At 45.3% G+C, this 22,659-nt stretch overlaps 1 protein-coding gene across 1 annotated transcript in view; it reads right to left on the reverse strand.

Annotated features, from left to right (window-relative positions):
• Positions 1-22,659, reverse strand: part of ADAM12 (ADAM metallopeptidase domain 12) — a 331,074-nt gene that overhangs the window by 285,894 nt on the left and 22,521 nt on the right. The window contains exon 2 of the mRNA XM_025467614.3: positions 5,551-5,687. Within this exon, the coding sequence (XP_025323399.1) occupies positions 5,551-5,687 (137 nt within the window). The remainder of the gene's footprint in view (positions 1-5,550; positions 5,688-22,659) is intronic.

The raw sequence follows: 22,659 nt of genomic DNA on the forward strand, positions 1-22,659 counted from the left end.
AGGCTCCCAAGGCACCCTCTGGCATTTGAATAGGGTGCAAACGTTGGCTTTCATTTGCTCTATCTGCTGTGGCGGCAGTGGCCACCTTCACACCAGTGAGGGACCCGGGCTCCAGGCACAGAGGAAAACTCAGAGCCAGTCAGCAAAGGCAGTGGCCTCGTTCCACTAGGTGCCAAGCACCGCATGAAAGGAGGAGGGCATAAGGCCACTGCCCCCGGGGTGGGGGCACAGGTTGGTGGAAGGACTAGAAGCATACAACAGGAATGGGAGCACAGTATGGTCTGTGGCCAAGAGCTGAGTCCCACATCATGTGAAGGGAAGGACAAAGCCAGCGCACCAGGGGGCAATACCTAAGGCGGAGTCTAAACTGATCCTCAAAATGCCTTATGGTTTTCATGGTTTTCAAAGATAGACAGATATATATATATTTGTATTTGAGAGAGAGGAGGGGGTTGAGAGAGTATGTGGGTGCAAGAGCAAGAAGAGGGGCAGAGGGGAGAGCAGGGGGCCAGCAGACCCCACGCTAAGTTTGGAGCCCAGCCCGGGGTTCCATCTCCTGACCCTGAGATCATGACCTGAGCTGAAACCAAGAGTCAGATACCTAAACAGCCGAGCCACCCAGGCACCCTTGCAAGCTCAACCTGGCCCTTTCTTCTCTCTAGAATGTTGTTTCTTGGGTTGAGCATAGTTGAGCTGGTTTTCTTTGGGCCCTGCTATAAAATGGTATCCAGCTGAAAGAACTGGCATTGCTCTCAGGCTGCAGGCAGCTGGCCCTGCAGGAGGCAGAAGGCCCCGAGGCAGCAGCAGAGGCAGCTGCCCCCTCATGTCCACCCCTCCCGCTCCGTGGGCAGATCAGGGGATGTGCATCTGACCTAACTTTGTGTCTGCAGCATGTTTGTGCCGTGTGCACAGGTTCCATCTGCGGGAATCGAGTGTGTGCATGGCATGACTGCACATCACAGAGATGGGTGTGGCTGTGAGGACAGAGATGCAGGTGGGACTAGTTGGTCTGGGAAGCTCAAGATGAGCTTCACGTGAGACAGGACAATTTCAGCTGGGGCTTTAGGTACCAGGGACACAGCATATGGCAATAGAGAACGTGGTGTATTTAGGCAGTGGGCTGCCTGGGAAGAGCTTGATGGCTGGGAAGTGGGAGTGGGGCCTTCAGCATCAAGACAGCACAGCCTATAAAGCGTCTTGGGCATCATGCAAGGAACCTGGCTTTGAAGCCAGACATCATAGGTAGGAAGAAAGAAAGCGACGGGCTAGATCTGTGTGGTAGACAAATCGCCCTGCTTGCATTTGTACAATGTCTGACGCAGAGAAAGACGAACACGACACGGCAGGGAAGGGCCATGTGTTAGACGTGCTGGGCCAGTGGACTCAACCTCATGATGATGTCTCCGACCTCATGGTCTGAGGGGAAAAGGGGGATGATGACAATTTTATCTTCTGGGAGCTATTAAATATAGAAGAGAAGATGGAGAGGGAGCTATGTCCACTGTGGGGCACAACACATTTACGATAATTGGGAGCTTTCAGATGGAGGCACCGAGAATCCACTGGAAGTCAGGACCGAATCTCAGAACTCAAGGCCAAGTGAGTGATGTGGATTTTAAGTCCACATATGTCAGAGGACACATGGTGAGGCCCGCACATAAAATGTGCGTGACAGGGTACTTCCCACACAGCCAGACCCCAGGGGTGGTGGCCAGTGCTGCCATTGTCATTCCTGTGGGCAGCCCCCACCCCCTGCTGCTCTGGGGGACGGTGAGGCCATAGAAGGGAATGACATGGCCGGTGGGGGCCCTCAGTCAGAAGAAAGCCAGTGGAAACCGACAGTTAAGGGACAAAGCCATAGAGAGGAATAGAAAGCAAGAATTAAAAACATGTGAGGAGAAACGAGAGAGAACAGGGTCTGGGGAGCCCCAAGCAAGTGAGAGTTTCCAAGGAGAGTGAATCAGTGTCAAGATAAGTGAGATAAAGAGTGAAGGGCATGGGCTGGCTTTGGAAGTTGGGAGGCTACCTATGACCCTGGCAAGAGCCGGTGCTCTGACGAAGGGCTTACTGGGGGTGGGAATGCAGGGGGAGGCGAGCACCGGATGTGGAACCCCACGAGAAGTCTCCCTGGAAGGGCTAAAGCAGATGGTCATTCAAAGGGAAAGCAGGGCTCCTTTCGATGCGTGCAGCAGCATCTATTTGTTCCACGTTAATTAGCTGCCATCTGATGTTTGATATTTGAGACCCACGATATTCTAAGGGAAGCTTTGGTTTCATGTTCTAATCCATCTGCCTTTTTATTTTCCATTTCGCACACTGTTTCCATATATTCATTCTCATGTGAGAAAGCTGGAAATTTCCTGGAGCACTCAGAGGCTGGGCCCAACGGAGATCATCTCCCGATGGAGCCACATCCTGACATGTGTTCCCCGGGTCCAGGGTTGATTTTTTTTCAAGACGTGAAATTGGAGAGGGGTCCCTAAAACACTTTAAACTTGCAATATCACCTTACACTTGCATAGTGGGGTTTTGTTCCTGACGTATTTTTATAGCTATTGTTTCATCTCATTCTTACCATGACCCCAATGGGGAGAAGAAGCAGATAAGCTTATCCTCACGTTTTAGACCAAAATGACAGCAAGTAAACACCGGAAGCTCTCCAATGTATGCAAAGTCACATTCTTTCCCATCCTCTGCTCTTTCAAGTAAATTATCAGTGGCAATGATGGCTTGATTCTTGATTTGTAATGGGCCTAATAATATCCTATCCAGATATATTTTAATCACAGGGCAGGGAGAGGGAGAATGAGAGAGAGAGAGTGTATGTGACAGTACTTTTGCCGAAATCAGCTCAGTCAGGTTGACCAGCATTCCAGCTGCTTCCACTAGAGCTGTGGTTCTAATCTCATGGGCTCATTAGAATCCCTTGGGAGCACTTTATAAAAAAAAAAAAAAAAAAAAAAGGAAGATGCCTGTGCCATCTCCAGTACTAAATTAAACTCTCAAAGACTGGTTAAATAGAAAGATCCAGGAGAGCAAAGAATAAAATAGCAGGGCGGAAAAGCAAGAATGTGTATCTCAAACTATATTCTAAGGTATAGCAGGCATAGTTGTAAAAAATAATATAGTCATTGATGTATGTTTTGCATACTTGAGGATATACTCTGTTAATAGAGTTTAAAATTAAAACGTTGAAAAAAAATAAAAAAAAAATAAAACGTTGACCGTACAATTTGATAACAAGACACGCACATGCACACCGTTAGCCAGAATCCCTATTCTCACAACAGGTACACACATCTACCTGGTGGAGGATTGTGGCACACTTGTGCAAGCATGACAACAGCCACTGACACGTACCCTTTCTCATGTAGGCTCGTAGTGGTTAACCAGCACACATGTGTACACATCATAACTACAGAGCCATAATGCTGATCCCATGAGCCCCGTGGCATTGTGACAAAGTGCTGTTCTCCAAATCACCTAAGTCCCTACTTTCTTAAATAATAAATAATCTTAAATAATCTTAAATAATCTTAAATAATCTCAGTAACCTGGACTTATGTCGGTGTGCTAGGCGTGTGCCTACTACGTGCACGGTTTGGAATGGGAGACAGAATTGCAGAAGAGCTAAGACAGTCATCAAATAATAATGGTTTTCTAAGTTTTCTATAAAGATGGTGCTGGCGGCCCATAAATATCAGGCTGTAAGCTTGGCAAGAAGCAGCTGCGCCAGCGTGCTCCGTAATGTCTACAGGATGGCTGGCTGGCAGGAAGGATAAAGCTGGAGGTCACAAACCAGAGCTCACCTGAATTGGTCCATTCCAGGGACATGCTGAGAACCCTCATCAGTTTGTTACTCTGATACAATCCCCAGGTGGGGCTGCCAGATAAAATACAGGACACCAGTTAAATGTGGATTTCGATAATGTTCCAAATACTGCATGGGATAGACTTAAAAAAAATTCACTGTTGCTGGTGGGGAGGTGGAGGGAGGTGGGTAATTGTGTGATGCGCATTAAGGAGAGCACTTGATGTAATGAGCACTGGGTGGTATATGCAACTGATGAATCACTAAATTCTACCTCTGAAACTAATTTTAAAAATTCACTGTTTATCTGAAGTCCAAGTTTATTTTTATTTTTTTAAAGATTTTATTTATTCATGAGAGACACACAGAGAGAGAGAGAGAGAGAGAGAGAGAGGCAGAGACACAGGCAGAGGGAGAAGCAGGCTCCATGCTGGGAGCCCGACGTGGGACTCGATCCCAAGACTCCAGGATCACGCCCTGGGCAGAAGGCAGGCACTAAACCTCTGAGCCACTCAGGGGATCCCCTGATGTCCAAGTTTAAAGGGAAATTCTATACTTTTATTTGCTAAATTTGGCAACCCTCCTATCAGGGAAAGCCCCCATAATGGTTTCCACCACCCAAGAAACTTCAGATCGTTCCATATTGTTGCATTATTCATTAGCATCTACAAATATTTTAAAGATACATTTTCTGAAATAGTATACTTCTCTTTTCTGCATCTATCATATCCTTTCTAATGTTTCAGATTAATGGCACAATGAACTATTCTTTAACGTCTTAAGTCTTCTGGAAAACACCAGCCATACCACCATGAGTGGTTTGGACTCTGTATATTAAATTTGCAATAGTCTCCATGAAACGGAAATATCCAAAAAGTGCAGATCTGGCGTTTGGGTCCTTTAACCAAACTTCCACCCTTTCTGAATGCTCACTTTTAACGGAAAGCCTCCCTAGAAAATAATGATGTAAATCATATTATCATTACTCAAAGAAAGGTGGCCCACTGTAGCCCTTCCAGAAAGCTACAGAGGATTTTCACAATCTCAACTGCTCTTTCAGGAAAAAAAAATCTGTTTTCTATTATGAAAAATAATCTAAAAATAGTTCCACATAACACAAGGACAAAGCCATCTGTATGATCTCTCTGAAGAGCTCATATTACTATAGATTTTTATCACCTTCCAACTGTTCCAACAAGTTCTGAAATTTAAGAAAGTCCTGTAGATTTGGCAGCTAAAAATCATTGAAATATTAAATTTAATCCCTAATATTTCCATTATTTTACATTCAATTCTCTTACATCACAGGAGGCGTAAATCAAATATGTACCAAAATAAACAAAGCATGAAACTGCATTAAAACGCATTACAAACTTTTGAAAAGTCACATTAACATGTTTCTACCAATAATCAATCAATAAAACCAAAATGCTGATGGAACAGAAAAACACCCAGCAGTCGAGTACAACACACAGAAATTGTGTATCTGGAAATGCGAGCCCTGGCGTACGCTTGAAAAATAACTTTCGACAGATGTAAATAACGCTGGGCCACCTATCAGGACTGTCACATCAAAACTGGTCTGTATTTCCTCTTAAGAATCAAGATTTCACTTTCTAAGAATAAAGTCAGCATTAAAATAAAGACAAGAGTTGAACAGAAGAATATGAATGCAGTTAACGTGGTTTTTGAACTTCAGCCATCGAAAGGTCATGAAAATAACAGAAAACACAACTGACCTTTGAGTGGATGCTCTCCGTTGGGTCCCAGAGGTCTCCGTTCAAGAGAGAGATGGGGACTACTTCATATGCTCCTTCCCGGCCCCCTCTTCCGGCCGCATGCATGGAAGGTGCTAATTGGGTTCCCAGGTTCACCCCTGTGTCAAAAAGAAAACAGACCCATTCTTCATTCTTGTCAGGAAGAGTCTGGCATCAGAAACTTAGGGCACAAATGACTCAGCGACAATATTTGCAAGGTGAAGGAAGCCAGGGAAACCGCGTTATCTACTGAGTCACGGTCAGTGTTAGAAGTGATGAATTCTCTATCAATCTAAGCAAACAGTTTTGTGACTTACGCCAAAGCTTATTTTTCCCTTCAAGTCCTGTGGCATGTGCTGGGTGATGATCGAAGTCAAAGTATATAATTCCGTCCTTCACCGAGCAACAAAAACACACAAGTGGTGACTTCTTAAATGATGAATTAATGCTTTGCTTAAGATCAGCTCCCTATTAAACGTCTCGAGGCTTTAGCTGTATTAAGACTAAATCCATTTACTTAAGTCCCAGTGAATCAGCTCAACACAATGCCAATTCTCCTCTCTGTACTAACGGAGGCTAATTTTATATGCTTCAGTGAGTGATTCTATAGACAAAATTAATTTGCCAGTTCAGACTGACTAGACTGGTTTATGTAAAAAAAAATTAAGTCATTCAATAAACTATTATATGATCTTGTTTCTTGGGGTCCTGTCGAACCAGTTAATGCCCTGACACAGGTTCAATTTAGCCCCAATTCCATAAACAATCCTAATGGAAAGTCTAACATTTTTTCTCTTCTGGAGAGTGTATCGCTTTCTCAACAAGTCGGGTAATTTCTCTGGGCTTGGTCTCCTATGAGGTCACGTTCCTGCTATTTGGTGCGACCACAGTATATCCCTCAAGGTAAAGGATGGGAGCAGATTCCCTCACATGTTATTCCCATTTCTTCAACCAGGACTCATAATTTTCAGACCTGAGTCATAATAGCACAGTTTTAAGTTACTAAGGAGTTCACATTTATTGGGCACAAATGGTATTGAAATTTTAATCCTAGACATTTTACAGTTCCCCAAATACTTTTAAATCCACACCATTTTATCATTCTCGATGTGGAAGTCTGCAGTTATATTCAGGTTACAAAAGGATTACTACTCGAGTATTAACTGTCTGACACAGACACTCCAGAAAATTCTCAAGCTGGTCACAAAGCATTTAAAATTCCCAGTTGTTAAGGGACTATGGGAACAGGGATGAGCAGAGAGTTAGGGATTTGGCCAGTGGCAGAGGAGGTGAGTGGGCCCATTGGCCTTGAGGGGCCAGGGGGATGCGAGGAGAGAGGACCATGAGCCACGTGAACAAGGAGAGGAGAGTGTGCATGCTCAGGGCTGGGACGAGCTGAGTTTTTTTTAGGATGAACCTAAGGGATGAGGGTTCTGGCTCTGTCACCAGAGGGGACGGTTCTAGTGGTGACATCTGTGGATACTGGTGGAGGGCTGGATGGAAGTAGACAGAATTTCTATCCAAATAGAAGATGCCAGAAGCCCTTCTCCTGGCTGCAGAGAGGGCAGCCATTGGCAGCATAGAGATTGTGCACAAATGCCCCTTGTCTACTGGCTTGATTTCATACCCCTCATTGTGCTCCCTGGTAGTGCAACATCACTACAAGTAGGGGCTTCGGGGTAAGACCTACCCCGGCACCAGCACCAACTCTTCCACGTATCAGCTGCGGGTCTCCGGTCCAGTTGTTTGCCCACCTGTTTGTTTGTTCACTCGTTCATTTACTCATTCAACAACTATGTATTCCCTGTCTACCTTCTGCAGACAGTCTGATGTCTTCCATTCAAAAAAGCCCATCGTTTCTGCTTTGCACTAATGTCGCCTGGGTGGAGACAGCCCCTCTGCCCACACTAACAGGACCCTCATCTTTTAAATGCAGCTTAACCCCAGAAGACTCTGTTGTCTCCATCCGGGGCATCTAAGAGAGGCACACAGATACAGGTGCCCTCATGACTTACGTTCTTGTATTGGAAGAAAGATGGGCAACAAGACCATTTCAGAGAAGAGTCAGGGGGGTCCTGTGTTATCCTTGCACCACTTCGTAAAAGTGCAATGGTTTCCAAATTAAAGGTATTTAATATCCTTAAAAATGAGGTGATGGTAGAGTGCCGGGGAGGGCTGCCCTTGATGGATAGGCCAGGAAAGACCTTTACTTGTTGGGATGGGGGTGCACGTAAGCCCAGATGTGAAGAGGAGAACCTTCCAGACTCACACAGAGCCACAGGGAGAATGAGTCAGCAGAGGGACAGCAAGTACTTTCCTTGTCTATAAAATGAACCAGAGCATGGGGAGGCCAGGAAAAAATACGTGAGAAGCATAGAGAACAACGTCCACTTGTTTCACTGGCATCATCCTCGCCAAGACCCAGGTCTCTTGCTCAGGACTCTCAGTGGGATTCCCCTGCTGGGATTTACCAAAAGTTCATGCTGATCCAGTTATATAGCTCCTGCCGAGCCAGACTATAGAGTGCAATTAGCTGAATATATCTTAAAAGAGAGCAGGTGTGTTATTTGAATTGGACTCTAAGAAGGCTCCGAAATACCAGCAATTATGGAATAAGAATTGGAGATCCATCTGAACTTTCCCCTAAACCAATGAAAACCATGCCATGTGCCAAGAGTCACCACGGCCAGTATTTTAATCTTTTGAAAAGTCGGGTAAAACCGTTAAGAAAGTGATTGTAAGCATTTAAAAATTTTCTCTACAAAAAACAAACCAATTTGATTATAAGTATTCCTGGCAGTTCTGGCAGTTACATTTCCAACACAAATGGATTGCTGACTTGAGTAGTTAGTCACAAATCCAGTTGTCCAAGGGCTTATTAAATCCAAAACAGGAGTTATGCATCACCCACCACCCAGCCACCGTTGGGGAAGACAGGATGCTTTCTAGGAGTATTCCAGCCACGCAGCTCAAAGACCTAGATCTTGACCCGGCCCGGACACTTGGAGAACAGTCTCTGCATGCAACAGAACTAGCTTGAGAAGCCATAGATCTTAGAAGGAAGGAGATGGAACCATCAGGTCCAGGTCTCCTGGGTAAATCATTAGCATGACTCTGCCAGCAGGGGAGCTGGGGGCGTTGCAAGTCCACAATCCTTGATTTGGGGGAAGCTGAGGAACCTTTGTGGGGCCTCCTACATGACAATCAGGCTGAAGCTTCACAAACCAAATACAAGGAACACTCTTGGTCCTCTGGAGCTTTTTCCTCCAAGACTCTTAATAGCAGAGAGTTATTTACTCTCCTGAAGGCAAAACGCTCCAAGCACTGAACACTTCTCTTTTTACCTACATATTCGATCATCTTAATCCAAAAGAAGCCTTTTTTGGCTGACTTCTTTTTGTCCAAAAGGCTTTATTTCTAAATATTCCAAGGAGAATTTAGAGGCAGACTGTGCCAGCACTTGGAGAATGTTGTGCAACCTTAAGAAATTGAGTAACTGTGCTCTTTGCTGAGTACAGTATTTATTATCTATGTACATGGATAATGACGCCGTCCCTCAGCTTTTTAATTGGTTGCACAATACCCACCCCCAGCAGTATCTGTAGTCAGAAGACCATTTCTTATGAGCTTTGCTTATGTATTTGTACACTGGTATTTCTTTTAGATGATCCAAATAAAAATTTTATTTGTGCTGCATGGATAGACAGAATAAATTATACACAGCTGTGAGATATCAGAATGTATTTTATGGAGTGATCTTGTTGACAAACCATAAAAACAGGTCCTGAATGACGCGTATATCCAAGGCCTAGAAGCCCAGGGAAAAAATATGACCTTAAAAAATATACAGCTTGCATACATTTTGTTTTTCCAAATATTTGGGCATCAACAAAACTCGGTTGCCTAAATAAAAAAACGTGAATAGCTTATACTGGGGAGGAACTTTCAGCTTTTTTCTTCTGTTGGGGAACCAGATACACTGCTTGCCATTTTGATAAAATGGCCAGTTTGCTTCAGTATCATAGAGGGGTAAAAAGCATATTGGATAATTTGGTTTCTAACACAATTATCTTCTGTAATAATTAGCTTTACTTTCAAGGGAAGTGTCTATGTCTATTTTGCTTTTGTCCTCATCTGAGCTTTTCATCTCCAGACTTGATTGTGGCCAGCCAACAGGGAAGGTATGAGACCCAATTCCACAAGCAAGAAAGACTCTTTGCTGCAATGGCTTTTAAGGTCTTAGAAAAGCCAGTGATGAAGACACCCTCCTCAAAAGTGACTTCGGATTCCCCCCATGTGGCTCACCCAGAGCCTGGCTGCCTGTGGAAGTCCTGCCTCATTCCTGCTCTGGACAACCCTCCTTTGCCTGCCTTACTAAGAATCACCACCTGACACCCACTGATGGGCTTTGGTTACACACAGGTGAAGACTGATGTGGAGTTCTTTAAGATTTTATTTATTTATTCATGAGAGACACAGAAAGAGGTAGAGACACAGGCAGAGGGAGAAGCAGCCTCCCTGCAGGGAACCCGATGTGGGACTCGATCCCAGGCCTCTGGGATCACAATCTGTCAAATCTACAGTGTTTGTCTGACCAAATCACACTAGTGGTGTGAAAATGACCACTGCCTGTCGATCATTAGGAAATGTCGGGCTTAGGTACCAATGGATATCCAGTCAGGCTGCCCATTAGGCCACTGGGGAAGCAAACCCTGATGAGATTACTAGTCAAGATAAAACTGCAACATCACACCTGGAGTTCTGCCTTTAAAGGGAAACCATTATCAACACCTGTGTGGACCTAAAAGGGGAGAATCGATCCGAGTTGCTCAAAGTAGGATTAAGATAAATAATACTTTTGACAATCTAACTGGGGAAAAAAAATTTGAGGTAGCTGCGGACCAATCTGGGGACAAGGCTCTGGAAACTCATAAAGCATTTTCCTTAGCCCCAAGTATGTGAAAGCTAAAGAAAATTTTATAGAACTGACTGAGCCGCTCCTTATTGCAGGGAAATATGGTGGGAATGCTCCCATAAAGGACGAATCTATTTCCTTGGTTCAGATTCCTACTTGCAATCTTAACCAAATACCAATATCACTTTCATTTCATCTACAGGCTCCCTGGGTGAAAATTAGGAATGTGATTTTTAAAATGACACAGCTCAGGGATGCTCAAAAGAACCAGGGCAAAAGTTAATCTGAAAAGAGTGATTTCAGAATGGAAAAACCTGAAAAACACTACTTCAAGTCAGATGATCAAGGGCAACATAAACAGCAACGTCATGTTGTCGGTATGTACTTTCATAGGATATGGTAAAAATGATGCTCTAGCTCTGCAGCCTTACTCCCCAAAACCCATGATCCCAGTCTAACCTGAGACAAATACCAACAGAGGTGCGTCCTAGAACATACGTGACTGGCACATCTTGAAGTGGTCAAGGTCATCAGAAACAAGGGTGCTCTACAAAATCCTCAGCACCAAGAGGAGCCCAAGGAGGTAGAAAACTATCATGTGTGATCACCTGCTGGATGGGATGCCCAAACAGAAAAAGGACAGGAGATAAAAAGTAATGAAATCTGAATAAAGTGCAAACTTCAGTTGAAAAAAATGTTAATTTTGGTTAACATCTTTTTTAACCTTAATTTTTGGTTCCTAAGCTATGATAAAAGTACAATATTAATGTCAGATGTTAATAACAGGGGAAAGTGGACATGGGGAATATGGAAATGGATCTATATGATCTTCTCGATTTTTCTATAAATCTAAAACGGTCCTTTAAAACAAAGTCTATTAATAATCACTTTTAAAACCTAATCTGAATCTTGGAGGAATGATGTTATTCTGGAGCAATACAGTGTCAAAAGCTCTGAGATGGCTGGTGACCACGGAAGGCTCCGAATACCAGCAAACTGGAGTGCTTGCCCTTACGGTTCTCATATCGCTCTCTATTCAGGTGGGAGGAAAGACACAGCAACTGCAGTCAAGCGAAAAGCATTAAGTAAGGCTTTCCTAGAGCAGGAGAAAGGCAGAGATATGGGGAATTAGTCGATCCTCAAGCAGCTGAAAGGCCCCCTACGTGTCCCAGATACTCTAGAGAACACAAAAATGACAAGTTGCTGTAAAAACTTCAAAATGTTTGGACGGCTGGCTACAAGGCTCTGGGGGGAGGGGGTACAGAAGGAAAAAGTTGGTTTAGGAAGGTGACACCAAGTGACAGTCACATGAATACTTTGACAAAAGGATGTCGAGGGATCCCTGGGTGGCGCAGCGGTTTAGCGCCTGCCTTTGGCCCGGGGCGTGATCCTGGAGACCCGGGATCGAATCCCACATCGGGCTCCCGGTGCATGGAGCCTGCTTCTCCCTCTGCCTATGTCTCTGCCTCTCTCTCTCTCTGTGTGTGACTATCATAAATAAATAAAAATTTTTTAAAAAAAGGATGTCGAAACAGAACCAGACTCTCTTGGAGCCCAAGATTTTACTCGTCCACACTGGTGGGCTAAATTATCAAGACGAAGCCCAGTGTAAAGAAAGTAGCCATAGTGTCCTGAGTCAAAAGACACATCCCCCACCCATCACAGGCCTTATATGGGTGATCGCGGGCAAGTTGCTCTTCCTCGACACTCAGATCCTTTCTGTGTCCAGGAGGCTATGGGATCATCCATCATCCATTGAGTGAGGCTGATAAGAGGACCAAGTGAGATCATAGATGTAAAGTGTGCATGGGTGCCATTTAGCGTCCTTTTTTGCTCTAAAATCAGTGTTGGAAAGAAATACACTAAAATGCTCTTCCAGGTTTCTTCTGAGTGTTGGGGCTATGAATTCACTGTTTTTCTTCTTTATGTTTGCATGTATCTCTGATTTTTCTATAATCAGCACATACTACTTTTATGATGGATAAACTTTTATGATAAATTAAAAAATTAACTTACAAAGATCAATCATTTGGACTTGTGACAATAAACCAACTGCTTGAATGTTTTACATTCTTACCAGCTTTCCTGGCATCACAGATACACAGACTTGGGCATGCCAGAGGACAGAGTCCATTTGGAAATAAAAGCAATCAAGCACTATGGAACAATTACAATTTTGAAAAGATGTTTTATATGTCATTTCCAAACTCAAAGAAAGCTGATTATAGCTTCCCATAAATGTTTCAAATGGATTCATACCCCAAGTATTCATTGTCTCTACTACACAGAAAAATAATTCTCCGTGCCCACAGTGTACCCTGTTTGCAGGAAGCAAAATCATTTATGACATTAATTTATTTTTATACCTTTTGCTGGTCAATGGAAGCTAATGCAAGGACCATTTTACAAATGGTCAGACTGAACTACATGATTGTATGGATTATTTCTAATGTTGCTCAAAAACAAATGGCAGAACTAATGGCAAAACCCAAGGCCTTTGCATTTCAAATTCATTTTGCCCTTCATAACAGGGACCAAGACCTGCTGCAGGAATTCACTTGATTACTTTGGGGGTTTGGAGTGGGGTCAGAATTTCTCAAAATTGACTTTGCAAAAAATGGTATGGGGGGGGTGCAGGGGGAAGGAATCAGTGATGAAAATCTATACTCCAGGAGTTTTTTTTTTTCCTTTCTTTTTTTCTTTTTTCAGGAGCCATTTTTGAAAGTTAACAGCAAAAAGAATGAAAACTAGTTTATTCCACTCACTATCATAAATTTAGCAAATGGGAAGTACACAACAGCAAGGGAGTGGTCACATTACATCTACACCGGAAGCTCAGTTCCATCTGAGGGCACTCTCTAACATCCCCGGTGCACCCACCATCTTCTGCTACAATACACACTGATTTTGCAGCACCTGGCCATTCTCTGACCAGGTCTTGCCTTGTTCTACTCATCCCTCTTTCTTTGGCTTCCTTCTCTCCCTAAGGGACTTGAATACCCCCCAAGTCCCAGCTCTGGGCCATCCTCCCTCTCTGTTCTGATCGTTCCCCACAGAACTCATTAACATTAAACTGATGTTGCCCAAATCGATATTTTCCCATCTGGAGAACTCACCCAAGTGCAGTCTGTATTACAACACCTCCTGGGCATTTTAATTCCTATGTCTTGTCATCATCATCACCTCAGATCCAGCATGTTTAAAAATCAAAGGTTTCATTCCATTCCCCAGTCAGGCAACAAACTATTCTGTATCACACATTTCTTGCCAATGCCACTGCCATTCACTGCTCCTTAAGTTCCATGGTCACATGGCTGGGTGATCTGACACAGTCCTTGTCTTATGGCCCATAGTCAACAGCTCCAACGAGTGTCTTTGTGCTTTGTGTTGGTCTCTCTTGTTTTCCCCAAAGTCTCCTACTTCTTAATTGAATCCTTCTAGATAACCTCATCACCAGCCAGTTCTCCCTCTTCCAATCTTAAAGGAGAGGTACAGTTGAAGAGAGCAAAAACCTACAGTGTTGTTTTCCATCAAGGGAATGTGACGTAAATGCCCGAAGGCAGTAGAGAGCAGTCAGTGTGGCTACAGTGGAGTGGATGATGGGATGGAGAGTGATGTGAAAAGCACAGGTGGTAAACAAGGCCTGGATTGTGGTGGGCCTTCCAAGGCAGAGTTTGGATGTTATTTGATTGCAATGGGAAGGCATTCTAGAATACAGTAGTAAGCAGAAACACTGGAAACATTCTCTCCACGGAGAGTATGAAGGTTAGAGAGGAATGGATAAATGAGAACCATTCATAGGACAAAAATGCAGTGTTGAGCACAGGTGACATGATCGACAAGCACTTATCGATCACAATGGTGAGCACTAATTGATCAACTGTACACACCAAGCCCCACTCTAACTCTTTAAAGGTTTAACTTGTTTAAACTGCACTACACTCTATGAAGTTTATCTTCATGTAATACATGAGAAAACAGGCACAGGGAAATTAAGCCCATGGTCAAATAAATCATGAAGCCAGGAGGCCAATCCACACAGCAAAGTTCTAGGATCTGTGCTCCGGCCATACTGCATGATATATTAACAATCACTCTGGCCTGGAAACACTTGGAATAAGATTCAATCCTTTCCTCTGTCCTAAAATCCTAGAACTTCATCCCCTGATCACTTTATCTCACTTGCTCTGTTGTGACCACGCTGATCACCCTTCTGACACCTTAGTATACCCAGCTATGTCCTACCTCATGTTCTTTGCATTTACTGCTCCCTCTGCTGAAGATTTCCAACTCTCAAACCTTTGCATGACCCCAAATTTCATTATTCATGTCTCAGCTCAAAAGTTACCACTTCAGAGAAGCTTTCTCCCAACCCAAGATCCTCTCTAGCCCATCATCCCATGCTGTTCCTTTCACAGCAACTTGTAAGTACCTGAACTTGTTTTATTTATCCCTTTGTCTGTCCCTACTTCCCAATCTAAAATCACAAGAGAGTAGGGGCTTTGTCTGTCAAATTCACTGTTATATCCTCATGGGTATGTATTTATTTGTAGACACGTATTTATTTAATGGATTATTACCAAACCAATGAAAAGTTCCCACAGTCTTGGGGCGATCATAATGACATGCGGGAGTGCGTCGGGGCTTGGTTCTCAGCTTGGAGGTTCTGACAGGTGATTTTTAGCTTACCCAGCAATGTCTGGTCCCTTTGCAGGTCAATGCCCAGAACAAACCCACATGTGTCTTATTTATAAGCCAGAATTCCAATTTACTTATTTTTTATGAGAAAGAACTGACAAGTCAACCAGAATCCTCATCTAAGGCATTTTGCTCATTATCTTCCCAGCAGGAAATCTTTGAAAGGCCAAATTAAGATCAGAACCAAGAACTGAGGGACCATTATAGAAATTGTGATTGTGAAAGCCCAATATTTCCTTCTCAAGAGTGTGTACCTGCCATGCTAGCCAAGGGAGAGCTGAATCTCAGCAAGCATGCGGCACACCAAAAGTAAGCAAGCAGAGGCTGATTATTTGAACTTGACTCTACAGACTTCAGGAGCTCTCGAAGGCCAGCTCTCAAATAATTATTAACTCATAAGGTAGTTGCTTCTCATACCACCATTTGGAAGACTTCATCTTCTTTATGAGAAAAATGCACTTTAGGTTTTACCTCAGATAATAGATTATGGACCTGAAACCCCATGTGTGTTTATGAGAAAATATATTCAGAATTCCAAGATGCAACACCATATCCTCTGCCTCATGTCCCTATGACAGGAACTTTCCCTCCCCCTTCTCTACCTGCTGATGCTCAGCTGTAGGAACTCCTGGGGCTCAAGCAGTTAGGGGAGTGGGAACAGGGCAAGACTGGGAGTCTTGGCTTCACAGTGGTACTTGGACACAATAAGGATGGGGGATTCATGGGAATAAGGTAGGGAGCACCTGCCCAAATCCTACTGACCAAGGGAAAAGTGTGGTTATCTGAAGGCAGGTGCCAATAGTATTTTTACAACTGTTGATATTCTAGTTGTTGACTTTGCTGGTTGAATTGGAGGGACCCAAATGGGAATCCTAACTTAGTCAAACAGGATAAACAAAACTATTGTAACACAGGGTTAGAGTCCTGAGTTCAGAGACATTTTAATTCTATGAGATTTGATAAATATTTATCAGGCATACGGAATGACTTAGGGGCACTTTTAATAATTTCAATTAGAAACACTTTCATTCTGGAACACCCGGGTGGCTCAGTGGTTGAGTGTCTGCCTTTGGCTCGGGATGTGACCCCCAGGGCCTGGGATCGAGTCTCACATCAGGCTCCCCACAGGGAGCCTGCTTCTCCCTCTGCCTATATCTCTGCCTCTCTCTCATGAGTAAATAAAAGGAATCCTGAAAAAAAAAAAAAAACAACTTTCATTCTCAGTGTTTGTCTGGCTTAGGAACTTTTAAACAATTTCCTCTTGATAATACAAATCTTTAGTCTGATCTATTCCCATGAAACAACAGAACTGGCCAATCCTGTACTAGCCAACAAGCATCTTAGCAGAGCAAGTGGATCTGTAGGCTGAGTGTCATTGTCCCAGCCTAAAATTCGTATGAATGCTGAATTAATTGTTTTAAATGGATTTTCAATCCTCTATAAAACAGGCACAGATATGCCACCCAAGTGTCACCATTATGAGGGGACCACAGTCACTACTGCAAGTTTGTCTTGTTTTTCCCTCTCCTGGCTGGTCACACCGGGTAGCACGGTGGCATCAACAAGAGGAGGCACAAGGTTCCGCAGCCTCCCCGCACTAAGGAATGCTGAAGGCAGGGGAGAATGGGTGGGGAGTGGGCCGGGTGCCCTCCTGCCCTTTGCTGGATGTGAAGCAGGACTGTTTTCTGTTTATTCACCAGGGATCAGGGCCTGGCAGGTCGACTTAGTAGTCAAACTACAGCCGAAAGGGCTCAGTAGCCAAAAGTTCTGAAAAAAGCCCGCTCAAAAATAGTTGAGCATTTGTGGGGCACTTGGGTGGCTCAGTTGGTTAAGCCTTCACCTCTGGATTTCAGCTCAGCTCATGCTCTCAGGGTCATGAGATCAAGCCCTGCATCAGGCTCCACACTCAGCGGGGAGGCTGCTGTCTCTTATCATCTGCTCCTCCCCCTATTCGCACCCTCTCTCCAATAAATAAAATTTGAGCATTTGTAAAGAAAAAAAAAAACATTTCCCACATTTCCTCATTGTTTTAATATGCATTTGTCATTCAAGGTAAAGTTTTTCATATTTTTACCAGTAATTTTCATTCTTAATTGGGGGGATTATGTTTTCCTATCTCCTGCCCATTTTTCATTGTTTGGATTTACTGATATGAAATGTGATGTGTTAAGAATATTAAACGGGCTCATTTTTAAAAATGAACAAGCAACCAAACAACTCCCGAGTCAGCCAGAGTCCACCCCAAGGGTGGAGGTGGCCGTCACCTCCCGCGGCGACTCTCCTCCTGCTGCTCAGGAACAATGGGGGGTGGTGGTGGTGGGGACCCACGGGGATGTCAGCCTCTGCCTCACTGGGATCCTTCTGATGCGCGCCACAGAGGGCACGATACTCAACCCCCATGAGAGAGCCGAGGACATCAGAGGAGATGACCTGCGGAAAGAAGGCCTGGGGGGCTCAGTGCTTGAGCATCTGCCCAGGGTGTGATCCCAGGGTCCCGGGATCGAGTCCCGCATCGGGCTCCCCGCAGGGGGCCTGCTTCTCCCTCAGCCTGTGTGTCACTCATGAATAAATAATCTTAAAAAAAAAAAAAAAAAAGAGTGATCCGAGTTGAAGCAGAAAACCGACTGCAGCTGACCTGATCCAGGAAGGGGACGCCAAAGGGGTGCCACCTGGAGCAGGGTCTGCGCTGGTGCTGTTGTTGGGGCGGGGGGGAGGGCAGGGAGGACCATGTCCCGGGTCTGCCCACCCTGGGGTGGGGGAGGGGGCACAATCAGAAAGGTCTGGAAGGCTGAGCAAGTGGATGCCTCTAAGAAGTCAAAGGGGCTACCCCGCGCCCAAGGGCAAGTGCCCGCCTCACTGTGCGGAGCCACTGCCCGTGGGCCCCAGCAGCCCCGCCGTTACCCTGTGCACCCCGGGCACGCGCTCCACTGGCCCCCATGGCATTGCAAACTCCCCAAACCCTCACCCCTGAGGAATTCGCTTTGCCAGGCCAGTTTAGGAGGACAGACCATAAGCCAGGATCTATGTAGGGCTGCCAGACGGAGCAAACAAAATCACGACGGCCGGTTCAATCTGAATTTCAGATGAACAGCAAGTGAGGCTTTGGGTTTTTGTTTTGTTTTGTTTTGTTTTTTTTGTTTTTGGCTTTGGGATTTTTGTTTGGATTTTTAAAATAGAAGCATGTCCCCCGCGATACTCTGCGATCAGAGATGGGAGACTCAGACTCGCGCGGCGTCCTCCGTGTCACCGGGCGGCCTGGGAGCCCGGCCCCGCCAACAGCTCGCTGGCCCACTGAGCCAAAGACTTCATGCAATTCCTAGGAGCACATTCGGGTGTCGGAACTTGGAGCTAAGGTGAGAAGGCCCGCAACGTAATTGTCCTCCATCAGTTCGGAGTGGATGACACTATCTGCCGTGGCCAAATAACCCAGTGACACATTTCCAAGGGGAAAGAGAGATCGTCAGCTCGCTCGAAAGCACACCTCTTAAGTAACTGGATCCTCTTAATCTCGCAGCTTGTGTAACCCAGCTGCTGCAAGACAAAATCTATACACAATAAAGAGTTTCATTCAGGGGTCCACATGACTCCATCCGTCACTGAAGCACATGTTTGGCACGGATTGAAAGCCAAAAGCAGTCTAACAAATATTTCAAAACTGAATTTATATCTTTCTAACACATGGTTTATATACGGATGTAATACCTAGAGAGCTTTTCAGTTCTCAAATAATATCCTGGCTAAACTACAAATGATGTCTGCAGCAGACCACAAGACCAAAATTATTTGCTTTTTAAATATGTTAAAGAAAGCTAAGTTTATGAGGGGGCGGCTGCCAGAGATGCCTGCTTTAGTATGCAATTGTTATAAGGGAGCAGAATCCAAATACGTCCACTGTAAGCTAAATATTTGCATAATTCCTTATTCAAAGAGGGAGCTCCTCTCTGAAGCTCCAGCTTCAGGGATGAAACAACAAGGACCCTGAACTCCTATTTTCAGATACGTCCTCCATCTAGGAAACCGTTTGAATGTCACTCTGAGACAGTGCACGAAGGATGTTTGCTCCTGGGGTCCCGAGGCAGAAAAAGTTAGCATGATGGCTTTCTCAGCCTGTGAGCATGCTCAGGTATAGTAGCCTGTCCCAAGTGGCTTTCCCTTAAGACTAATTTCTAGATGAAACCTGAAAACTACTGAAAGACAAATGTCTTCTCTTCAGTGTCAAAAAGCCACATGTTTGTAGACTTTCTTGTCTTCGTGTTTTCCAGTTGCCCTCCACGTGTCTGATAGCTGGGGAGACACAGCTTCAGTCTTTTGGGAAACAGATGGTATTTGCCACTCACGGGGCTGGTGCACCCCGATAAATACTCCAATACCCTCTCTGCTCCCAAGAATAACATGGGAAAACCCAAAACTATCAGCAAGCAGTATCCCCGCACTGGCACCCACTGAAATTCTACTAACTTTTCCCATGTGTCCCCAAGATTGCTTTCCAAGGAGGGATGGGGCCAGAGAGAGGGGGAGCAAAGAAATCATCCCATCGATTTTCTGCAGAAATACAATTTATATTTTTTAACTTGACAGTATTAGCAGACATCAGAGCCACATGGAGAGAAACTCTCCTCCCAAAAACACACGCACATGCTCTAGAGGGCAGACTCTGAGAAGGGGGGAGGGGAGGGGACAGGAATTCAGGCCAAAGACAGGGACAGCTGCTTGCAGTGTTGTCCCCACAGCGAGCCTCACCTGGCCCCACAAGGTGACCAGCATTTTAGGAAGCTCTTGCCCCCAGGGCCTGACTTTGCACATTTCTTGGAGGGCTTTGCATAGCAGCCTGAGTGCAGGAAGGAGCCTGTGCATCGGAGATGGCAGTCTGGCCCCGCTCTCAGCCAAAGGTGGTGCCAAGCCACCTGGGCCCCCTGAGCCTTCAGTCTGGCCCCTGGTCTCCCCTCCAGTTTCAGGTTTCTGGCATGACCTGGACCTCACCAGACGTGGCCTGGTTGTGACCAGTGCTCCTGCCAGCCCTGCCTTTGCCAGCCCCATCCAAGTCAACAGGCTCTCCCAACTTGATGCACAGGCCAGTTCTCTGCCTCACTGGAAGTCACTCTGCACCGCCAAGGTGCAACAGATCCTTGTCCCACCAGGAGAGCTGCCCAAAGCCTCCCACGAGGACCTCTGGGCAGCATGTATAGTCTTCCTGACATGGAGCCTTGTGCCACAGCATGTGGACATCACCTGGCCACCTGGGGCTGGCCTCTTAACAGAGGCTTTTACTTTGAGCCCCAAGCTGCAGCACCTGGGACCTACCACATGCTAAATAAATGTGCTGAACAAATATGATTGAGGGGATGAGGTCCAGAAGGCATCACACAAGATGTGTGAAAATGCTCTTGCTGACAGTTTGGGCTCAGAGAGAAAATACCAACCTCCTCATCAATGAGACAACACCTCCATCTGTGCCCTGCTCCCCCAGCATCCTCTCTTCCGATGAGGGCATGGAGCCCCCAGGGGCACCAGTTGGTTTCAGGTGTCATCCACATATCCTATGATTCAGGCCTCAGCCTTCACCTGGCCTTTGGATTCACACCTAGGAGTGGATAGTTGGAAGCACTTGCAGGTCACTGGAAGGCTCTAGGCCTTCTCCCTCTTCTCAAAATAAGAGGGTCACCAAATCATTCTGGGATCTTCATTGAAGGAACTCAGACCTTGAGTGTCTCAGGACCCACACACATCAGTACCGCTGCTGGCTGGGTACGAGATGCCCTCAGGATACTGGTCACAGGGGACACATTATTCCCTTTCCAAACCCCTTCCACGTCTTTTAATTAGGGCAACATCTGTTTTCTTATAATAGACCTAACAGCTCTCCAGCCACTGGCTGACCACCCTTCTTCATAAAGGGAGTGGGCACATCCTTGCTGTCTGGCTGTGATTTAATAACCTTGCTGTGCTTTCCTCCCACTTATTTTTACACTATTTGTGACAAGTGATACTGGCCTTCCATTTATATTATGGAAGTACAATTTCCTCCTTAAATAAATTTATATAAACTATGCACATGTTGACTTAAGGGAGAATGTAAGATAAATTAAGAAAAGAAGTTATTCAAGTAAATGATAGCACACGTGAGATCCACATTTGTAAAAAGTCATGAAGTTCTTAATGCCAAGTCGGGAGACTTGATAGTGCATAGATTGCTTAGGCCACAGCTGGTCCACACTGCTATGTGTTGATTACTGAAGCTGCTCTATAAATAAGCAGGCCCCCACCCCAGCAGAGAGGAGATCCTGATTCAGGGTGCAGCACCAATTGTGTACAAATCTGCATTCATAACAAGCCCCATGGGGTATTCCAATGCAGGCCATCTGGTAGACCAGCAGTCTGAGAGTCCCTGGCCTTTGAATCAACAATCCTTGACCTCTGCCCTAAAATCAAAGCACAAAGGCTGCTCTTATGGAAAGCACGTCCCTATTTGCTGATTCCTACTCTGAACAGAGCAGGCTTCACTCTACTCCTCTAGGATACCTATTCTTTCATCCACGAGACATCTGCTCATCTCCTCCATACAAAATACAGCCCATAGATTGAGAGAATTACCACCCACTCCCTATGTTCAAATGGATGCAATACCTAGTGAGTGCAGAGGTAGGAGACACATATCGAGAGCAATGAGCTCACAACCTCATGAGGCCATTATTGAACCCACCAGCCTCTACTGAGCACGTGCTAGGTCACAGGCCCTTGGGGCTGAGGGTTAAAAGGTCACAAGCCCAACTTGAAACATTTCACAGTATGAAAGGGAGCAGACAATGGTGTCAGACCAAGACAGTGGAGTACCCAGGGAGAATGCCTACCAACTTGGAGAAAGGAACCAGCAGGTACAGATGGGAGGACAGTAGACAAGGAGGTGGGACCTCAAGAACCAAGGGACAGAGGTTCGCAGGCACAAAGGGGAGGCAAGGAGAGCAGCATCCAGGGCTGAGAAAGCAACATATGTAGTTAAGTAGCCACGTGGATGATAAAACAGGGCAGACACGGTGGTCACATTAGCGTGTCACTCTTTCTGTTTCATCTGCAGAGGATCTCAGCCTGTGTATTAAAGAGCTAAATTCTGGGAGGGCCTCTGGTAGCTGAATGGAGTAACTAGAAGATGCATGGGTTCTAAAGCTAACCGCTGCTCACAAGTGGACAAAGGGAATAGAAGCCAGCTCCAGCCTGGGCCTGCTCATATACCTTTTGGGAGAGTTCATATTGAACCCGGAATCTATAAAAAGAATGGGAAACTGCCTTCTGTAACCAGTTGACTGCTAGGGCACAGCGAGCCCTAGGCTTCCAGCTGTCCTTACTCGGGAAACACACTCTCCAGGGATAATGTCCTTTTGCGAGTCTAGAGGATCGCGTTTTAACCCCAGCTAGGGGGCTCAGGTTCACAGCACATTCTTGTGCCTAAATGTAACACCAAAGGAAGGCAGCCCATTTAAATT

Source organism: Canis lupus, chromosome 28 (assembly GCF_003254725.2).
Source record: "Canis lupus dingo isolate Sandy chromosome 28, ASM325472v2, whole genome shotgun sequence".
Classification (NCBI taxonomy): Eukaryota; Metazoa; Chordata; class Mammalia; order Carnivora; family Canidae; genus Canis; species Canis lupus.